Here is a 21197-nt window from a genome sequence, read left to right as displayed (position 1 = left end):
CTATAGAAAATTATAACAAGTAATTGGTGCTCATAATTTAATATTCTCGCTTGATACTAAACAGCGGAATTGAAGAATTAAGTACTCACGTAAAATAAGGAATTTACAGTACTCATACTTCAGATCACTTAATATTTAAATTGGATTGCTGTAGCAAGTGATATTTAAGTAGACAGTGGGATAAATTATAAAATAATCGATGAAGTTTGGAAAACTGGAGAAATTTGGTGGGTGGTCATGCAGGAAATGTTAGCAAGACTGGCCATCAGGTTAAATTCCATTGATACACAATCATAACCTTAACAAAGTTTTTCAAGGTACAAAGAATATGTACTATTATTTTTGAAACATTTTAATAAATGTATACATGACAATCTTACACCCTCTTTTGGCAAAATTAAAAGGAGCCAAACCAAACTTTAACTCCCATTGTTTTGAGTAATACATGACTGTATGGACTTTGGGCTAATCCACAAGGAAGGAATACATAATTGCTTCTTAATACCATTACTTGGGAAAACATTTAAAATTACCCAACATTTACAGTACTGTAAATTCCTAATTAAACGCGAGGAATTATTATCCGCGTGAAATCGCAAGAAGTACATCTCACATGTTTTAAAATCCTGCTTTCATTTTTCTGACAGATCTGATGTAAACTGTTTGGAAATACAATGAAAAATCGATGTTCGCGATTTTATATTCTCGAGATTTGAAGCAAAACGATTAAATTGCGAAATTAAGTACTCGCGTAAAATAAGGAATCTCAAGTATGTGCATGTTAATACAGTATGCCAACTTCTTTTTATTAAGAAATTTTTCTTTTATTTTTCTGATTTAATTTTATACAAATGTTTGCATAAACATGTTGATGGCATATTTAGTCTCTTGACAATGTTTAAAAAATTAGCTTTTAAAGAGATTGGAAAATGAAATTAAGTTTGTTAAGCTAATTGAGAAGATCGTTCTTCCTGTTTAACTGTGTATTTACTGCACATGCTGCTGTTTGTGTTTTAGAATCGAGTAGAAGTGGTCACCCACTCGTACTACACTGCTTCCATCACAGGAACACCTTATAAGTGAGTAAGAATAAGTGGCCATTTTTCATTACCCATAACAAGCCCTGCTATATGTTATGGATTGATAATACATAATTATGTTTTTTTTCAAATTCTTTTCTCTAGAATTGCCATTGCTTTGCCATCATACAGTTCCAGGAGATCCAAGCTCACTCTCATGGTGAAGAAGTTTGACAGGGTCTGTGTAAATGGTAATAAGAAACCTGTTTATCGCTTACTGTATGCATGCAGGGTTATTCTCACACTGTGTATTTTTTCGCACTTCTTTCACTTGCAAAGGGTTTTTCCATGTCTTGAATTCGCCCAGACAAAATAGTGTTTCTTGCATGAATCGCCCAGTGTTTAATTCACCTGCTGACAAGGGCAAAAGGGGTGAAAGTTTCCCTGTATACAGTAATTTTTCACACTAAGATCAAAGAGACCGACTTGATGGTCTGTGGTAGAAAACATTTAACCATGACAGTATCTTTGAGTCTATTTTCTAAATATGTACTGAAAGATAATAATACTTGTGTCTGATATATTGAATATACAGGTGTTCTTGGGTCTGTTTCTCTGACTATATTGATGTCTACTTCATCTTTGAATGAAACAATATTTGGTTAGAGTAAAGGTTATACAGTTTAGGTCATTTAAGGTTGTTTATACAAAAAAATCTGAGTCCAATTTTTCTGAAGAATTGTTTTCCCTTTGAACATTTTAGCTATTTTTAACATATTACTAAAAAAGGCTAATTAAATAAACTACTCATCAAAATTTCATTAAATTTTTTGAGTTATTGAGGACATGATATTTAGATGTGAATATTCACATGAAATTCCAAGCCATTTACTGTTATCTGGTTTTTTTCGTGTGTCACAAAATGTGAAAATGGGGAAAATATGTATCATTTTTAATTTGCGTCAGTCATTTTCTGCTATAGTAAAAGTTTCTTAAGGAAAATAATACCGAATTTAATATCTTCATATTCAATACTGTGATTTCATCAATATTCATTGAATACCAATTTTCGTGCATTTCGTTGTTATCCATGAAATTAAATGTTCATTGAAGTGCAATTTCTACTAACATTTTGTATTGATAGGATCATTGGCCACGAATTTACGTATCCTTGAAACTGTGGTTTTCACTTTAACCACATTGATACCCTTGAATATTAATGAAACCACTGTACAGTAATTTGCGATTTGAAATTTTTGAAAACTAGATCATCACAAAAATTACCAGATAAATGTTATTTTATGCTTTACTTAAACAGTTAAAACAGTTTCACAGTGTATTTCTTCTGACACCAATAAATAGAATTTCAAGAAACTTAAGAGGGATATTATGGGATGGTGTGCAGACATTTCTAGGAGTTATGCCCCTTTTAGAAATATGTTTAATACTTTACTTGTTATATATTTGGCATTGTCAAGTAATGTTGGAGTGTAGAGTAATTGTGAGCTTGCCCACTTTTTAGCTCACCTGAGCTGAAAGATGATCACATTTTGTCTGTCGTCCATCCGTTTGTCTGTCTGTAAACTTTTCACATTTTCAACATCATTCTTCTCCAGAACTACTTGGCCAATTTTAACCAAACTTGACACAAAGCACACTTAGGTAAAGGGGATTCAAAGTTGTGAAAATTTAAGGAGCATGCTCTTTTTCAAGGGGAGTTAATGAGGAATAATTGATTTTTTTTTGAGAAATTTTTAAAAATCTTCTTAAGAGCCATTTGGCCAGCAAAGCTGAATCTTGTGTGGAAGCATCCACAGGTAGCCTAGATTCAAAGTTGTAAAAAATCATGACCCCAGAGGGTAGGGTGGGATAACAATGGAGGATTGAACTTTTACCTAGGAATATGTAGAAGAAATCTTTAAAAATTTCTTCTCAGAAACAAATAAGCCAGGAAAGCTGAAACGTATGTAAAAGCATTTTCAGGTAGTGTAGATTTAACGTTATGGAAATAATGACCCCTGGGGGTAGGGAAAGGCCACAATGGGGGGTCACACTTTAAGATAGTAATATATAGTATAAATCTTTAAAAATCTTCTTCTCAGAAACTACTCAGACAGGAAAGCCGAAACTTGTGTGGAAGCATCTATATCCTCAGGTAATGTAGATTCAGATTTGTGAAAATCATGACCTCAGAGGAAGGATGTCACAATGCGGGAAGGGGGTTGAACTTTTTCATAGATATATATGGAGTATATCTTTAAAAATCTTCTTCTAAAACAAAACAGCAGAGAAAGCTGAAACTAATGTAAAAGCATCCTCTGGTAGTGTAGATTCAAAGTTGTGAAAATCATGACATGCAGAGGAAGGTAGGGCCACAATGGGGGTTGAATTTTTGTATAGGAATATATAAAGGAAATCTTTAAAAAAGTTCTTCTCAGAAACTAATTTGCCAGGAAAAGTGAAACTTGTGTGGAAACATCCTCAGGTAGTGTAGATTAAAATTGTGAAAATTAGGATCACCAGGGGTAGGGTTGGTTTTTATTTATACAGGATTTACATGTTTTATTCTTCATTGTCTAGGTAGTTTGTATTAATTATGATTATATTAATTTGATTTTAAGTGTTCTTCAGGTGAGCAATGTGGCCCATGGGCCTCTTGTTTTCATTAAAGGAGTGAAAAATTTACATGGTGAAAAAATTATTTAATGCTCATTTCTACATGAGTAAAGATAACATGGGTTGATTTTATTTCTGTATATATTGTTGATTGCTGAATTTCAGATGAAATTGATTTCATTACAAATTGTTTTTCCCATACATTAAAATATACAAGTTGTGAAACGGAGATATTTGAACATATCTTATGGCTGAAGGTTTCACAAAGTATTAAATCATATTCTTGTACATGTTCTACTCTGTGACTTCATGATGATAAAAAATGATATCATGTATGTATTGTGGTATTGAATAGGATATTGTAAATATATGGTTTTTTTCATAGGATATGAATTTAAATCTTGCATATAAACAGCATGAATACAATTTCTTTGATTTCAAAATTTAAAAAAATTGCACATATTACAGTATACTTCGATCTTTTTGAGAATATTAATAATTTTAAATTTGGTTTTATTGCATTGGCTGTTGCTTGAAAATATTATGTTTTTTATTTGCAGTCCAGAACAAACAGAGGCAATATGAGTTCGCTCCATGGTAAGTGTTATTAAAGTGGAATACTGTAAACGTATTGTATTTGGCGTGTTCGATATTTGGCGGAAATTAGTTTTCGAACAAGTTGGCGTGGATTTGAATTAACGTATTCCTGAATGTGACTATTCTTAATACATAGATGTATGGCATTTAACGATGTACTTGATTTAGCGGAGGGCTGCATTCCACCAAAAGCGCTAAATAGAATACACCGCCAAATGTAGTACGTTTACAGTATGTTGCACCAAACTATAATATGATGTATGGATAAAGAATGTTTTACGAAATGTAAACCCTCCATCATTGAATATGAATTAATTTTTTTTAAATAGTTTTTCAATTGAAAGAAATTAGAAAAGTTGCTTCAGTTTCGAATGTTTGAAATTTTTGTTAATGTTTGGAACTCACTTTTTACAAGTTAATACTTCAGAATTTTGAGGGTTTTAATTTTTTTTTTTTACAAATTTATTTTTATCTAATTCATTTTGAAGCCCCCATTCTAGAGATGATTATTTTATATTTTCAGGCGTTACTGTGGGAACAATGATATTTTGCACGCCACTGGCTTTGACAGAAAATTGAAGATACTTGATTTATATAAATGTGTCAATGGGAAAGGAAATTGTAAGAGTAACTACATTCTGTCTAAAGATATTTATGCATCGCCTTTTCTTAAATATTCGATATTTATAAATACCCCAGGGTTCAAAATATTATGTTTAGTTGATAGTATGAAAAATTTCGAAGATTTTTCCTTTGAAAGGCTAGCTTGTTAGGTCTCAATACATGGCTAAAATTAGGAGTCTACGGAGATTTTGCATTGCAAAGTTGAAAGTACCTGGATGATAATGTTATAAAATTGTGTGACTAGGTACGTATTCTGAGTGACCTCCGAATGGATAAAAGATGTCAACATTTTTCATTCTTAATCTCCGTAAGACATCTGTTTTTGTTCCTGTGATTTTTTTGTCATTGAAGATATCTTGGATATTTTCACTTTCATCAAATTCAATAGCACTTCTTACAAAGGTGTGTCTATTTTTTTTTGTAAAAAATCATCCAAATGTGCTGCAAAAATATCTTGGGACAGACTTTACATGTAATTATCATCATTTGGAAAATCATACTCTGTGTTATAAGACAAAATCACAAGTTAAACAATTAATCTCTCCAGAAGTCTGGGTTTGGCTGCCATTAAACTGAGATGAGCTAATTATGCTATTTTGTAATCTTAATCTAACTTTAACAGAAGGAAACTATAATATTGTCAAAACTGACACTTCAGAGATGAATAAGCTTGTCTTTATGATGTTAGATTTTTAGCAATGTTTGATTAATATTGCATAATCCAGAAATTATTTCCTTGTACAATGTATCATATTTTGGCTTTTACGTTGGAAAATGACTATATATTGATCTTTAAATATTGATTTACACACTTAGTCTTATAGATATGAATAACTATGGCTTAATAAGTTTTACCGCAAAGAACCAAAAATGAATGCATGATTCAAGGAAGTGACTTTATTTATTCACAGGGGTGTAAGGAAGCAATATGAAATGTCAGTTACATATAAATCATTCTGTTAAATAACAAATCTTAGTTTTGCCTTAGTTGTGCCTATTCATATTTTAAAACTATGTAATGTAAATAAAAAAAAAACAATTAAAAATATCAAAACAGTCAATTTGTTTTCATAAATTGTATAAGGTAGATTCACACATTGATGGCGTCATGACTGAAAGTGGAATGTCGTGTAAATTTGATTGGAAAGCATTATAAATATTCAAATTTTGTATACACAAATCAACTTAAACTACTCATATTATTCATTTAAACTGGTCGTGATTATTTACTGGTAGTTAAGATATTTTATATTATTATAAAGGAAAAACAAATTTTTTTTTAGATAATGACAATTAATACACTAAGTAACGAGGATTTGAAAACCCCTTAGTTTTGTGGCACGAGAACCAGTATCTTGGCATCAGAATTATTAGAATTATTAAATTTAGATTAATGTTTTGATAACTAATATGTTATAAATTGTGAACAGAATTTAATGCTGTATGTTAAATTCATGTAGGCTCAGATCTGGACAGTCTTTTGTACAGCGACCTGTTAGTCCACCATCAGATGATTATAAGAGGCACAATAGGCAGCCATGAGGACTACCGATTCAGCATAGCCAATAAATTGCAGACAGCAGGGAGGTAAAAAGCATGATCAATTTAAGGCTTTAAGATATACTGTAGAAGCACATCTTTTTGTTGGGTCAAAATTTCGTTGTTTGTGAACCAAATAAAATTCTGTTGGCATTTCATTTCGTCATATCGTAATCTCTTTGTATTCATTGATTTGTACTTTGGTTAAAAATTTGTCATGGATTTATTCATACTGTCAACAAAAATAACAAAATTAAATCCTCAATGAAAATTTCTGATTCTACAGTAGTTGATAAGTTTGGCAGGTATGTGAATTTTGTAAAATTAAAGTTGCTTTTAATGTTAATTTTAATAGGAAGTACGTCACAAATTGGACCTCCAATATTTTTAGCTCACCTGAGCTGAAAGCTCAAGTGAGCTTTTCTGATCACATTTTGTCCGTCATTCGTCTGTCCATCTATAAACTTTTTACATTTTGAACTTCTTCTCTAAAACCGCTTGGCCAATTTTAACCAAATTAAACACAAAGCATCCTCATAGGAAGGTGAATATAAATTGCAGAAATGAAAGACCAATCTTTATTTAAAACGGAGAAAACCTTGTGACTGTAGAAAAAGGGGGGGTGCATTTTAAATAATCCTCTTTTCAACGACTACTGAGTCAAATTCAACGTAATGTTGCATAAATAATCTTTATGGAAAGGAAAATATATATTGCAAAAATTGTCGGCGAATTCTGTTTCAAATTTGAGTTATTTACAAAAATAAAGAGATAATTGCGGTCAATCAGTTTATAACTTCGGGTTCGGTATTCCATATCGAAAATGAAAGTTCTTTGTATAAAGCAGCCATGTTTGAATGTTGACGCATGACAAACAGATCAAACTGACAAATGTGAATTTGCTTGTTGTGCAACAGTTTACATGCGAAGGGATACTTGAAACATGCTATATATATTTGTGACGATTTCGTGAAGTGAATTGAGGTTAAATCTTTCAATGCGTTGACATTTTCACTCGTGACCATGGTTTTACGTTGTTTTGAATTTCGTTTATGCTTTTTAACTTGAGGGGAAATATCGCCTGTATTTTGGAATTTTTACGTATCGAATCAAATATAGACTTTAGGAAATCAGACAGTTAATTCTTAACCTGCGCAAAATGAGCAAAATCTGATGCACTAACAACATATTTTATTATAAATACTATACATTCTTTTGGTAATTCGGTACGATCTCTACGTTATGGTTGATTATAATGCAACGTGTTTTGTTAAGATGCTCAGCATTTTCAGTCTAAACGGAGATTGTTTTTGCTGCTAGAAATATATAGGTATATATATATTATGAAAAAAAATTGTGTTCTTTCTTTGTTTTAGTGCATGTTTCCTCTTTACTAACCATATTCAGCTGTTTCAAGTTTCGAATTATAAGCAAGATACAGAACTTTGCTCACAGAACTGAGGCCATGCTTTTGTTCATTTTGAATAGAAAATGCCAAGTTTAAAAATCTTAAGTTGAAGGTAATTAACTCTTGTGAACAAAAAATTGACTCAAACCAAGCAGAATTGTGAGTTCTGTATCTTGCTTATTATTCTACAATTGACGCTTAAGTTTTGAGTTATCACTAGATCTGAAATGTCTCACTAAACGTTAAAGACTTGAACAGAAAAATTAAAAGGATGATATGCTTTAACAACTTTTTGGGGCCACCTCCTTATACGATGAATCTACACCAACTTTTATTGGTTTTTCAGACACAAATAAAAACGACCTCTTTAAAACAGTTTTAAACTATTGCAAGGATAAATGTATTATCACTATTCTTAAGAAAAAAATACAGCCGAAAATCATCTTGATTATTAGCCATGTGTTAACGTTGATATTGAATAAAGACAAAAATAAAGGGTGGGCCTAAGTAAAATAGAGCAATATGCCTGTCAATGCATTGCAGTCTGAGGCTCACTGAGATGGATTTGGGGGGGGGGGGGGGGGGGGGGGGGGGCTAGACCGTATCAGAAATCTTGACAAGCAAAAAAAAAACATTTTGGGTACGGCTATGTCTAACTTTGCAAAAAAGTGGGGGGCTCCCCCCCCCCCCCCCTCCCCCCCTCCTCCACCCAGTTCCGATGCCTATTCATTGAATATACATTAAATTTTAAAATCTCTTTAACATATCACATGACAACATTTTTCATTCGAGTGAATTCATCGATCAAGTGAGTAAGGTTATAAAACGTTGCACAAGTTCACGCCTAGTAAACAACAATCTTTTTAATGCGGAAGACCAATTAAATTTTTGGAATGTTTTTAATTTGAGCGCCTTGAGGTACAATTTTCTTCTTTCACAAATAGGAATTTTTTTTTAATAAAAAACAATAACTAGCTAGTACAATGTAGTTGAAGATGAATATGTACCTATATGCATATTCTCATATATAATTTGATCGTTTTATAAAGTGAGGGGGCAGAACTAAAATAAAGGGAATTGGAAGTTAACAGTGTACCCCTACCAGAAACTTAGTTTTATATCTTGCATAGGATCTTATTTTTGGTAAAAATGGTATTTCATAAGGGTACAATGTCAAAGATTAAGTGTAGGAAAATAAGTGTAAAATTTGGATACAGTTTATTTTATGGTATTCTTTTTTTGTTTTACTACCAAGGGGCCAATGGCAAACTATCCTTTGAACACCCAATATAAAGCCATTGTTGCTCAGGTGAGCAATGTGGCACCTTGGCCTCTTGTTTAGATTACTTTTGATATGTTAATTTTGACACAATGAAAATCATACCTGAATATATATACATATATGTATATTATCTAAAAATAGGTGTAGAAATGCTTTGAAGTACTCGCCAAATTAATTAAGAACTCAACATTGTCATTATGAAAAAAAACCCCATAAATTCAATTAGATATCATTTTTTATGTTAGACAAAGTTATTTATCTGTTATAATACCATATAATAGCATCAGCTTAATATGTTATTGTATATGGTTGAAACTTTTAAAAAATCTTCTTTGTTCAGAGGTTTAAAAAATTATTTCAAAAGAAAGTTTCTGCTACCAGACTCTTTTATGTTTGAAGTTTTAAAGAGTAGCAACTGTATAAATGGTTATGACCATTAAGCCTCATTAATATTTGAATTTTTTTCAATTCTTACTATTTATAGTGAATACTCATTTGAGCCTGAATACAAAAAGTTTTATGAAAGGTAAGGAACTTTTCTTGCATTGATTTTGATTTTGTGTGAATTGATGTGTATGTTTTTTTTATTTTTACTTTATCCTTCCCATAAAGATATATGAACATTAAATACATGAATGCATCATATACAAGAGCCAATCACAGATATCAAACATCAATAATGTTGCATAATTTACAAATGGATAATTATACTGCTGTTTATCATAATTTAAAATTCTCCAAAAGTTATGTGCATGGCTTACTAATGGTTCCGATTAACAAAACTGTGTATTTAATTGTGACTTTAGGAAGGGGATTGAGCTTTTGTTTATTGCAACCAGAGGGGGCTTGACAGATTTTGTTGCACCGAAAGAAAATATGATCAGTCCGTAAGTAAATTAACAAGGTTTATTTCCAAAAAAAATAAATAAAATGCAGATTGAAATGTAGCTTGTTGATTCTCTCTCTCTCTTTCGATGTTTCATTCTCCTTTCACAATTTTGGAAAATTTTGTAAAGCATACAGTTTCAGTTCTTACTTTTTCTACAATGTATCAGACATCAAGTGTAAAAACCCTTTTATTTTAAATCTCTCTGTAACACCTTTTAACCTTTTCAGGTACATGTGTCACCTCTTAGCTTTTAGCTTGTTTAATTCTCTCTCTCTCTCTCTCTCTCTCTCTCTCTCTCTCCAATCATTGCTGTCTGTTTTGTCCAACAGATACTGGATGGGAAACATGACTGCTACCATTGAGGAGCTCTATTATAGACAGGCCATCATGAACAAAGAGGAGAAGAAGATAGACTACACATTCTCTATTCCTCTCAACAAAGAGTACAGTATGTCTATCAAATACTGTAAACAACTTTTATTCATGATGAATTTATTTCACAATTTACCTCTGATAAAACTGATTTGCGACAACCAATGTTTACGACCAAGCCTTATCCAGACCTGTTTTGTCGACGACGAGACCCTCGCGAACATCGAGGAAGTTTCTTGCACACGATTAAAAGTTGGATTACAGTGCTTATGATCTCTTGCATTCAAGGGGTAGCGGAAAGTTTCCTTTTTCTGTTGATAATTTCTTTTCGCAGTACTGTAGAATAAATGAAATTACAATACTCTTCATCCAACACTGTGTTGCAAATGCTCATGTAGTAATAAATAATAAAGTCATTCATTTGGATAAAAATCGCATGCTATCAAAAATCATTTTTTCTGGAAAATTTAAAATATTCCAGTTTTGATCACAAATGCTTCCTTTGTACATATCATTGGTACATGTCTATTCAGCTTGTGTCTATAGACAAAGTATGGACAAACCAAAAATCATGTTATCGTACGTTTTGTTATAGCATTGAATGATTTATTTTTGACGCGTTGTGTCAATAACTGCCAACAGGTGAGCAGACAAATTGAATAACGCACGTTAGCGCGTAACGATAATTTGTCTACTCACCTGACGGCAGTTATTGACACAACGACGTCAAAATTAAATCATTTACTGCTTATATTTACAATCCCTTACTGAAGAAATCAATTGTTCACTTAAATAAATCGATATAAAGTGCAGATCATGGAGGGAGTGAATTACCGGTAGTAACAGCAAGAACAGCTGTTTTGTTAAACCGGTTTAAACTTGTTTTTTGACATAGACTTTTGAGATGAGATCGACAAGCATGAAAATATAATCCATGATAAATAACTCTTAAAATGTTGCTTTTAACAATAAAGTCATTTTTTGTTGTTGAATAATTATAAAACATCAGATGGTGTTTCGACAACATTCATGATGTACATTTCTTAACCGATTACATAGAAATTAATCACTGTTTTAGAACTACTTATGTAAATAACTCGTAAATTCATACGCAGTGAATAGGTGTTGCATTTAGAGGCATTTAAACATCACGGAATTTAATGGAAAAACACAGTAGAATGTAAATATTGATCTTTGTAGTACGTTTTGTTGATCGTTGTAGTGGAGGGAAACAACATGACCATTTTGTCCACTATTCCCGTGTACGTGAACCGTTCTAACATCGCTGTCGCCGGAATGATGCAGAACTTCAGTTCTTTCACTGACATCTTTAAGAAGTATCTCTTCTTCAACAAATGCAGGGGTTCTGGTTGTTTCACATGTGAAATATATGTAAGTTAATGAGAGTTTCTTTTTCTGTGTATTATTTTCTTTTTAATAAAACAGTTTGTAATTCCCTTTGGCATTTTTTATTCCCTCTGCACTCTCAATAGCTTGTATACCAATTGACAGAATACCATTACCTGAATGTACTGTGGTTTTCAGTATATGTTGAATAGCAACCAATATTTGTGGATTTCGTTGTTGGATGTTAAGTTGAAATTGAATGTTGATTAATACTATGTTTAATACTTTGTAGCATGTTGTATTGTTTAAGTCATTCACCACGACGTTATGTGGTCTTAAATTTGCATTTTTCACCTGCAAATTAACTTGAAAATTGATGCCCAAGAGTATTAATGAAATAACAATATTCAAATGGACTTCAAATATATCTACATGAATTTTCCTACCATTGAGCAGACCATTTTAATATCATAAAATTTTAAAACAATAATAATTAACTTAAGCTTTTCCTTTTTATAGGAATAAATACAAATTAGTTGGGGAAACTAGCTATTTACTTGCTTGTTTTGTATATTCCTGTATTTGCCATTTAAAATATTAATGTGACATGAAGCTCTGGTTTTATGCTGTATTTTGATGTGACATGAAGCCCTGTTTTCATGCTGTATTTTGATGTGACATGAAGCTCTGGTTTTATGCTGTATTTTGATGTGACATGAAGCCCTGGTTTTATGCTGTATTTTGATGTGACATGAAGCCCTGGTTTTATGCTGTATTGAAGCCCTGGTTTTATGCTGTATTTTGATGTGACATGAAGCCCTAGTTTTATGCTGTATTTTGCAGGGGTGCCATCTTCTGGATGCCAATGGATACATTGTCTACGGCATGGAAGGGGTATGGTTATTTATTTGTACAATTTTCCTCTATCAATAATTAGGATTTTACGTCTTATGCCACAATTAATTCTGTTAACAGATTGCTTAAATTCCAAATTTTACTACAAAATTTTGAGAGTTCCCATGTGATTTTGAGAGTGCTGATGGGATTTCAGGAGAAATCCCATATGCATGGAATTTTGAGAATGCCCATAGGAATTTGGAGTTTTATGAATTTTGAACATAAATTATGGAACTGAAGATTACCCGATTATTTACTGTGCTGGTATTGGTGGTTTTTATTTCTGTAGGTATCCAAGTTCCTGGGGGACACGGATGATTTAGGACTGATGGCCATGTTGATCAAGGAAGGCGTGTTCATCAGGTGAATACTATCAGAAAAATATGTTTCAAAATCTATTTTTGGGAGTTGATTTTAATCAACTCTCCTATGCAGTTACTCTGGCAAACCGAAAGTGAAACAGTGTTTGGATCTAAGCACAAATCATCACCGCTGACAAGACATAGATCTTGTAAATAATGGATAAAATCGGTGCTCTGTATGTTGTACTATTGTTTTTCAAAAGAAAAGTATCCATAAATACCTTGAAAAAAGTCAGATTTTTAGATGGGGTCCCGTGACCCCGTCTATTGGTTTACTGTCAGCCGAAGTCTCAAACCGGAAGGCACGCGTAGAACACATGAATTGAGTCTACGCGTAAGAAAATAGTGCAGAAAGTTTTCAAGCATTTCAGTAAATATGTATTATAAAAACACGCATTAAATATTTTTAAGTCCTCTGTCTTTAAACAAAATTCTATTTAGAAAATAAACAAATGTTTTATTGATCAAAAAATTTCTTGCTTGGGTTCAAATGTGGAATGAGTTACGTAACTGAATGCACAGCGCCGTTGACGAATCAGTTGATGTACGAGCTCATTAATCAATAGAAGAGGTTGATGATGGAATCGAAATTAAAGTTCCCAAACGCAATGCGCCATTTTTGAAAAGTTGTGAATTTTATTTTACAATCTTTCACCTTAATACTACCAAACTCCATGCGCAAGCCGAAGTTAAAATCGGGACGGGTTATACACAGATGTTTTACAAATTAAATAGGTGTTTCATTGGCTTTCAGTCTACTTGCGGTATGACTGCTGTTCGTCTCTAAAGGAATTTTGTACAAAGAAAATAAAAACAAGTCTGAATTTGCCTTCTCGTTCGTTGGGTTAAAGTTGATTAAACTGAATTTAAATTTTAAACAATGCATTGTAAGCAAAATTTATAACAGATTATACATTTTGTAAGACTCATACATCATATAATACATGTATATACAATCGTATCAATTGAAGAACCAAGTTAAATGTTAATGTTCATGTTTTCCGGCTTAGTTGGAATCAGGCTTGGGGTGAATTACATTGTAAAATAATGCATTACAATACCATTACTTCATGAATTAGGGCATTAAATTACCATTACTTAATTTTCTTTGAAGTAATGAATTACATTACCATTACATGAGTAAAGTAATGCATTAACATTACTTTGTGAAAAGTCAATAAGTTTTAAAAAAGTAATTTAAAAACTAAATAAGGAGTTTTTGTAAATATTTCATAAATAAAACATGTGTAAAATATTTACAGGTGCATGTTCTTGTTCACTATCAGGTTCAAATTTAATGACTTATATAAGATTGTTGTTGCACTTATAGTTCTCAAAATAAGGTTGGTCCCGTAACATTTACACGCTAATGGCGGAGTTGACAATCTCTGTTATATATGTCTCTGATTTTCGGATTATGATTTTAACATAAATTGTAACAACTAATTCAAACTCATAAATTTTGGAAGCATATTCGAGGAAATCCAGGACAATTACAAATTCAATCTTTCAAGACCCCGTCTTTCAGTACTCTCAGTACTTTGATTTATAGTACGAACAATTTAATTGTTTTTTATAGTTGCATGTATTCCTACGCTAGTGTTCAATATAGTCTCGTTCAACCAGACGCTCGGCCGTCTCTGTAAATCTCTGACAAGCAGAGGGTCTCTCTTGGTAGTCGAAGATTAACGGAGACAGCCAAGCGTCTGGTTGAACGAAACTAGAGTTCAATGTTACTTGGATCTGAACGTGTACAACTTTTAGAAACGTTTTGATTACTGATACACAGTTTGATTGAATTAATTCTATCTTTAAAGGGGCATGGTCACAATTTTGGTCAAATTCTATTTTTGTGTTTTTATTATCTACAATGCTTTAGAAATGCATTTCTAATAAATAAAATATAATAAAATTTGAGAGTCATTCGTAGAGTTATAAGCAAGATACGGGGCTCGCAATTCTCTGTCATGTAAACAAGGCTCGTGTCCTGTTTTTGTTTACATAGGTTCAATATACTAGTAAAAACCTTTTTCTAGGTCAGTTGTGTATATTTAAGGCGTCGAGCTAATGCTCGGCAGCCTTCTAGCGATCGTCTGGATTGGCAATCGTCCAAAAATTCACGCTCTGCACCGCCTTTTAAATGCGAATAAGAAATAAGTTCTTTAAATTGTTAAACGTATTGCAAGATTTTTATTCCATTTATTCAACTAAATTGTGTACAAAAAACATGATTTTGCATCCCTGGCTATTGACAACTCATTGCATAAGTCTAAATTTGCTTAATCAAGAAATGGCGGATGAATACAATAAAGTGAAAAAATTCACTAAATATTATTTAAGTTTATCGCTTACATTTTAAGTGGAGATCGTGCCCGATAGAAATAAAATTTGATATGTAAATTTATTTGTTATCGGGCACGGTCTCCAATATAAATGTAAGCGATAAACATATCTAGTGATTTTGTTGCAATAAATAAACAGGGTAATGCAGTTGGTTTGGTCAAGCATTTAAGATAGCACGTGTTGTGGATTTGTTTGTAAACAACCATAGGTAATCTTGTTTCAAACGGGAATTGAAATATAAATAGAAGTATGTTTTATTATTATAATTAGGGGCACACTGTTGATGTATTCATATTATGAACCTGTGAAAATTGTTCAAAGACTGTTTAAAGCAGAAAAAAAATAATTTATTTTTGAACTTTGAAATGTCTTTTTTGATTCTTGTAACCATGATGAGTTATTGTATTATAAACGCATCACTATCTATTTTATAAGGAAATATACTGATTTTTTGTTTTTAAAGCAACACAAATTTAAACGTAATTCAGTTACTTTTTTTATTCAAATGTTATTTGATATACGACAATGAGTACAAATTATAATTATTGATATCTGTCTATATAAAAGAACATGTCAGCTCGACGCCTTTGTGGCCGTTCCGGCCTTTGATTTTATCTATTTTGATCATAGATAAGCATTTCCTAACGTTTAACACATCCGTTCTAGGTTTAAAACTGGAATTTTTACTTCAACGTTCAAAATGTAAACAAACGCTTGTTTACATAGCGACGAATTTCAAGCTCTGTAACTTGCATATAACTCAACAAATAGCACTCAAATTTTGGTTGCCTATTAAAAATGCCTTTCTGAAGCATTGTAAAAATTAAAACCAGAAAAATAATTTTTGACCAAAATCGTGACCATGCCCCTTTTTGCTGTATGCATTTTGTGTGTGTTGTAAATGAAAATGGGAATGTTAAGAATTGTTACACCCCTGTAAAACAGTTACTATGTAACTCAATACGAAAAAAAAGTCCAGCATTTTGACTGTTGGACTGGAACTGTTAGATTGGAACTATTAAAATCGACTGTTAAAAAAGACTGTTGACCGGTGACTGCACATTCCGCGAAAACGTGTTATTGAATAGAAGGGGTATAACAAAACAGTTGTTGACTGTGTCTCGGGCAACAGTTGATCTGTCGGACCGGCTCGCATACTGTTGCCCGCGGCCTTTGGCCTTATGCAACAGTTTGCGAGCCGGTCCGACAGATCAACTGTTGCCCTCGACCCCAGTCAACAACTGTATAATATTGACCATAAAGGTGTGCAGGTCTCTATTACCAAAAGTTTCTATTTTTGGTATAGATAATGTAAATAAATGTTTTTCAAACATCAAATTAGAATATATAAAAAGTGGGGTAACAGTCAGAGGAGTCTCAGATTTATAGGGTTTAGACTTCAAAATAAAGCTGAAAATGCAAACATGAGACTCTGACATGTCAGTCTAAGGGCTCTGTCCGGTACTCAGGTGACCGCCAAGGCCTGTGGGCCTCTTGCGTTAATAAAGACTAAGGGTGATTTAATTTAAAAGTTATATTCACCGGTAATAGAGACTTAATAATATGCATTGGTGATTTGTAATGATGCGTGTGTTCACAGTCTTCCAATAGCATGGGCTTAGTTCAATTATTCTGTCAATATCAGAGACGTATGTAATAATTTTTACAATCCTGATGATAGAGAAGTTTAATTACTAATTAGTGTTAGGAGATAAATTTGTACCAATCTGTACAATTACATATTCACAACTTTTATGATCTGCTACTAGGCTGTATGAAATACTGCTATGCCATTCAAACGAAAACTTTTTAAACTCAATTTTTTTTTGCCATGGAATTTTTTAATTTCAGCTTACATAGCAAAAATGAACTCCAAAAGTTATTTTCCTGTTACGTATATTGTTATCCATTTTTAGCTCAACTTAGCTGAAAGCTCAAGTGTGCTTTTATGCACAATCACTTTTTGTTTGTCTATCCTGATGACATGATGAAACTTATATCTTGGAAATAAAAAAAAGCTTTATGAATTTTTTAAAAAAGAGTTTGATTTGAAAAACATCCAAAACATTTTTTTTTTATTTAATTTTAATTTTTTCCAAGTATACAAATTCATAATTACCTATAAAATTAAACACCAGATTTGAGATTAAAACATCTTACACTGAAATTTTTAAAACAGAATTCAGCTATAATTAAACTTAACTGAACTAAACAAAACATGGAACATCAAAACAAATCACTTTTTTCTGTTTATAAATAATGGTCAAGCATTTAATTAACTGTGAACGATCAGATGAAGCCTGTTTTCTCATGCTATTCAAACTTATTGCTGACTAAAGAACTTCAGGAAAGTAAGATACATAGCACTGCTAAAAGTATGGTAAGGATAAGGTAATTTTATTTCAAATATCATAAGAAAGAAAGTCGTAAACAAAAGATTGCACACAAACAATGAATCATATTTGGGGTTCTGCTCTCCAGCGCACAAGCAGGTCTATAATATCTTGTGATTATGGAACGGTAGATAAATGTTGGGATGTAACTATGTACAAGTATTTTAATTGTGTAGAGTTATAATGATTGTATTAGTTCTATACATACTGTAGAATCATTTAAATTTGTGGGAGCCAAATAATTATGTGGATTCTGCATTGGTGGATTGTAGGTGTTTTTTTATTTGTGGGAATGTAATTTCGTAGATGTGTCGGTTTTCAGTAAGAAAACTAACTCTTTCAAAATTTGTTTTTGTCGTGGATGTGAATTCATGGGGAAGCGTTGCCCATGAATACCAAAAAAGTTGAGCCACCACAAATTCTATTGATTCCACAATACATATTGATTTTGCTGATTGCTTTTCATTTTAAGACTGAATCAATAAACATATTCTAAATTAACGATACTGGTATGGTGCAGACTGAAACAGACCATGTATTCTCCTCTGTGTAGCAGTTTGTATGTAGTTCCATGGGTCCTGTGTGAGTGACTGTTGGTATGCGTATAGAGCAGCCTGGAGGTTCCCTGTGATCTGTTGACAGATCACCAGGATCTCCCAGGAGATATCTCTGTTTTTATCATGTACAACCAATACCTGACCGAGGTGGACAAGGGTCTGTAGCATATATAAAACTGTTTGTGATAATGTTGTATCAGTGTGTCTGGAACACAAGAACTCTAGAAAGTATAGCATTACAAACAACGGGATTTCTAATACTTTCCATTTATCTTGTAAAGCAGATTTTTGTTCTGATATTAGTTCACTGATGTAACAGATATCATTTTGAAGTCTGATATCCCATGCTACAGTCTGTCTCATCTTTGTAGACCAGGACTGTCCCCCTACAGCTTTAGTATACCTATCTTTGTGTACATGTCCATTAAACATCAGACATGGCTGATCTAACTTGATCTTTGTCATCTCTATAACAGATAGAGCTTCCCTGTATCTGAGTGTCTTGTAACAATACATGGCAATGTACAACATATCAGAAACAAATCCAAACTTTGCTGCTAATTTCAGCATGTGACAGGATATTTTGTCTGCAATATACATCTGTTTGTTGCAACCTTTGTTAGTGTACAAGTTGTGTAATTCAAACGCAGTACATGCATTAAAGTAAGCTGTAAGTTTCTGTATTGTAACAACTTGACACTGTGTCTTTTTGAAGTACCGGTAGGTAAGGCATAGTGGACTCCGTGACAAGTTCTACATCAAATTCAACTTCAGATCTCATGTACTTTCATCTGTACAAACAGAAAGTATAGGATAATGTAGGACATCAATGATGTAAGACCTGACAGAGGAACTGTGTAACAGGCAGGCCAGACCTTTCTTGTACAATTCATGTAACTGTAGGAACAATCTGTTTTGTGCTGAGCCATGGACCTTTGTCAGAAACAGGTTGTTTTGTGGAATGAAAAAGTTTGGGCAAACTCCCTCATACACCCATTTAAGAAGGAGTTTGAAACAGACCCAGAAACCGGCCAGGAGATTTTGTGGACACAAGTGAGGTAGTGTGTTTTGTTGAATCGCCCAGAAAACTGTTGTCTTCATGTGATAGGAACACAGCAGTTTATTAGATTCTTCTAATTGTTGATTAACAACTTCTTTTAAGAAAAGTTTTAACAACCCATATGTCAAAAACTGGCAGTGATTCATTGATGACACAAGTTTATGTTCTGCCTCAGAAAAAGAAATTCTCCATTCTTCATGTTCATGTGGTCCCAATGGGTGTCCTATTGCTACAAAGTGACAGCCATTTCTAACAATGTCGTTAACAACTTCAGGATCAGGCCATGAATAACATCTGTCTTTCCAGGAGGAGGCAGACAGAGGCCAAAAGTCACAAACAAAACACCAGGCAGTGTCATATTCTATTCCTCCTCTAACACCACTACCACAGGGTCCATGTAAAGTAGAATTAGGATAAATTAATGAACAAGTTAGCTGTCTGTATATAGAACTAGAGATATAGAATCTGTCATTCATTTGGACACATGCTGATAGGACTGCTCTGTATCTTGATGATGTTATTAGCTGAAGTAAAGTGAATCCTGGTGGACACTCAGAACTCTCAGAGAGAATCAAGGTTGTATTGGCTGTGTTGTAATACTCAATCTGAGACATGTCCATGATCACTCGATGGTCTTCTGGCCAGTACATGGAGTCCACATCTGATCCTTTCAGTCTGAACCCTTCTCGCCTACTTCCACTCAACATGTAAGTGACCATGAAATCATTAGTTTTCATTTTTCTATGCACCATTTCTTGAATGTCTGCTATCTCCCTCCTGATAGCCAGCTGTTGTGAGGCCCCGAGTGTGAGACACATCCCCACAAACGCTGACTCTGACATGTGCTGCAGTTTCTCATGCGTGTCATTATTTAAATGTATATAATTATTATAAACCTTTTTTTGTTTCTTACATTTACATTATTCACAATATTAAATTTACAGATCATCAAATAGAACAATTAGTTCTCTTATTGCCTATATTAAAAAAAAAAAATTAAAAATGCACTTACATTTGTGTAAAAGACTCCATTTTAAAACGTGTGCTAGGAAATGTATGCTGCTGTTTTATTTTGGGTGCTGTTTTTCATATACAAGACTTAGTGTTTATTATGAACAGCTAGCATACAGTTTAAGGAAATGGAAAATATTCATGATTGTGTTAAAAGGATATAAGTTAAGTAGTTGTATAAATAAACATGCATGTAATTCCAAAAGACACAAAAAATTACAAATAATTTCCTTTTAGAGTATGAAGTGTCATGATAGGATTTGTAAATCCAACAATTTTCTTTTTCCTGTTTTGGTAAAAATTGAAGTTTAACACATTTCTATCTTCCAATTTCAAGTAAACCAGTGTTCAGCTTTAAAAAGTTACATCTACCAAGTATTATTCCCTCTATGTCTTACGGAAATTTATAGTTAATTCATAGCTCTATAGAACAGCCAGAATGAAAGCTTCACGCCCTGTTTATCGATTGGTCGAAATCTACAGCGGAAGAAACTGACAGGACAGATATCAACACGCCCTGTTTATCGCTTGGTCCAAACCTTCAGCGCCATAGTAAAAATCACAGATTGCCTTAAATAATCATGACAATGTCAGACTTTTACATACTTTTCATAATCAATTAGCTAAAAGAAAGATGTTAATATAAACAATAAAATGCTTTCTTTGATGATTCATGCGGGTTATAAAGGTAGGAATCATTGCAGAAAAAATTTATATAACCCGTAAACGCGGGCTATGTATTTTTTCTGCAATGTCACTACCTTCATATCCCGAATGAATCGCTAAAGAAAGCATTTTGTTGTTTAAATACTTACATTAGCAAATATACTTCCTTATATGAACCTATAGGTTGGCGAAACGTTCAATTCTGTGTGAACTTT

The 21197-nt window shown here is 32.7% G+C and overlaps 1 protein-coding gene across 1 annotated transcript in view; it reads left to right on the top strand.

The window, feature by feature from the left end:
* The window catches only part of LOC128158184 (voltage-dependent calcium channel subunit alpha-2/delta-3-like), an 88446-nt gene that overhangs the window by 62026 nt on the left and 5223 nt on the right, over positions 1-21197 (top strand). Inside the window, exons 18-28 of the mRNA XM_052820935.1 lie at positions 1018-1079; positions 1185-1270; positions 4196-4232; positions 4756-4853; positions 6317-6443; positions 9570-9611; positions 9892-9972; positions 10304-10422; positions 11569-11738; positions 12537-12587; positions 12880-12953. Coding sequence (XP_052676895.1) covers positions 1018-1079; positions 1185-1270; positions 4196-4232; positions 4756-4853; positions 6317-6443; positions 9570-9611; positions 9892-9972; positions 10304-10422; positions 11569-11738; positions 12537-12587; positions 12880-12953 — 947 coding nt within the window. The remainder of the gene's footprint in view (positions 1-1017; positions 1080-1184; positions 1271-4195; positions 4233-4755; positions 4854-6316; positions 6444-9569; positions 9612-9891; positions 9973-10303; positions 10423-11568; positions 11739-12536; positions 12588-12879; positions 12954-21197) is intronic.

This window comes from Crassostrea angulata, chromosome 8 (genome assembly GCF_025612915.1).
Source record: "Crassostrea angulata isolate pt1a10 chromosome 8, ASM2561291v2, whole genome shotgun sequence".
Taxonomy (NCBI): Eukaryota; Metazoa; Mollusca; class Bivalvia; order Ostreida; family Ostreidae; genus Magallana; species Magallana angulata.
The sequence above is the reverse complement of the archived record's forward strand: the minus strand, read 5'-3'. Positions and strand labels throughout refer to the sequence as shown.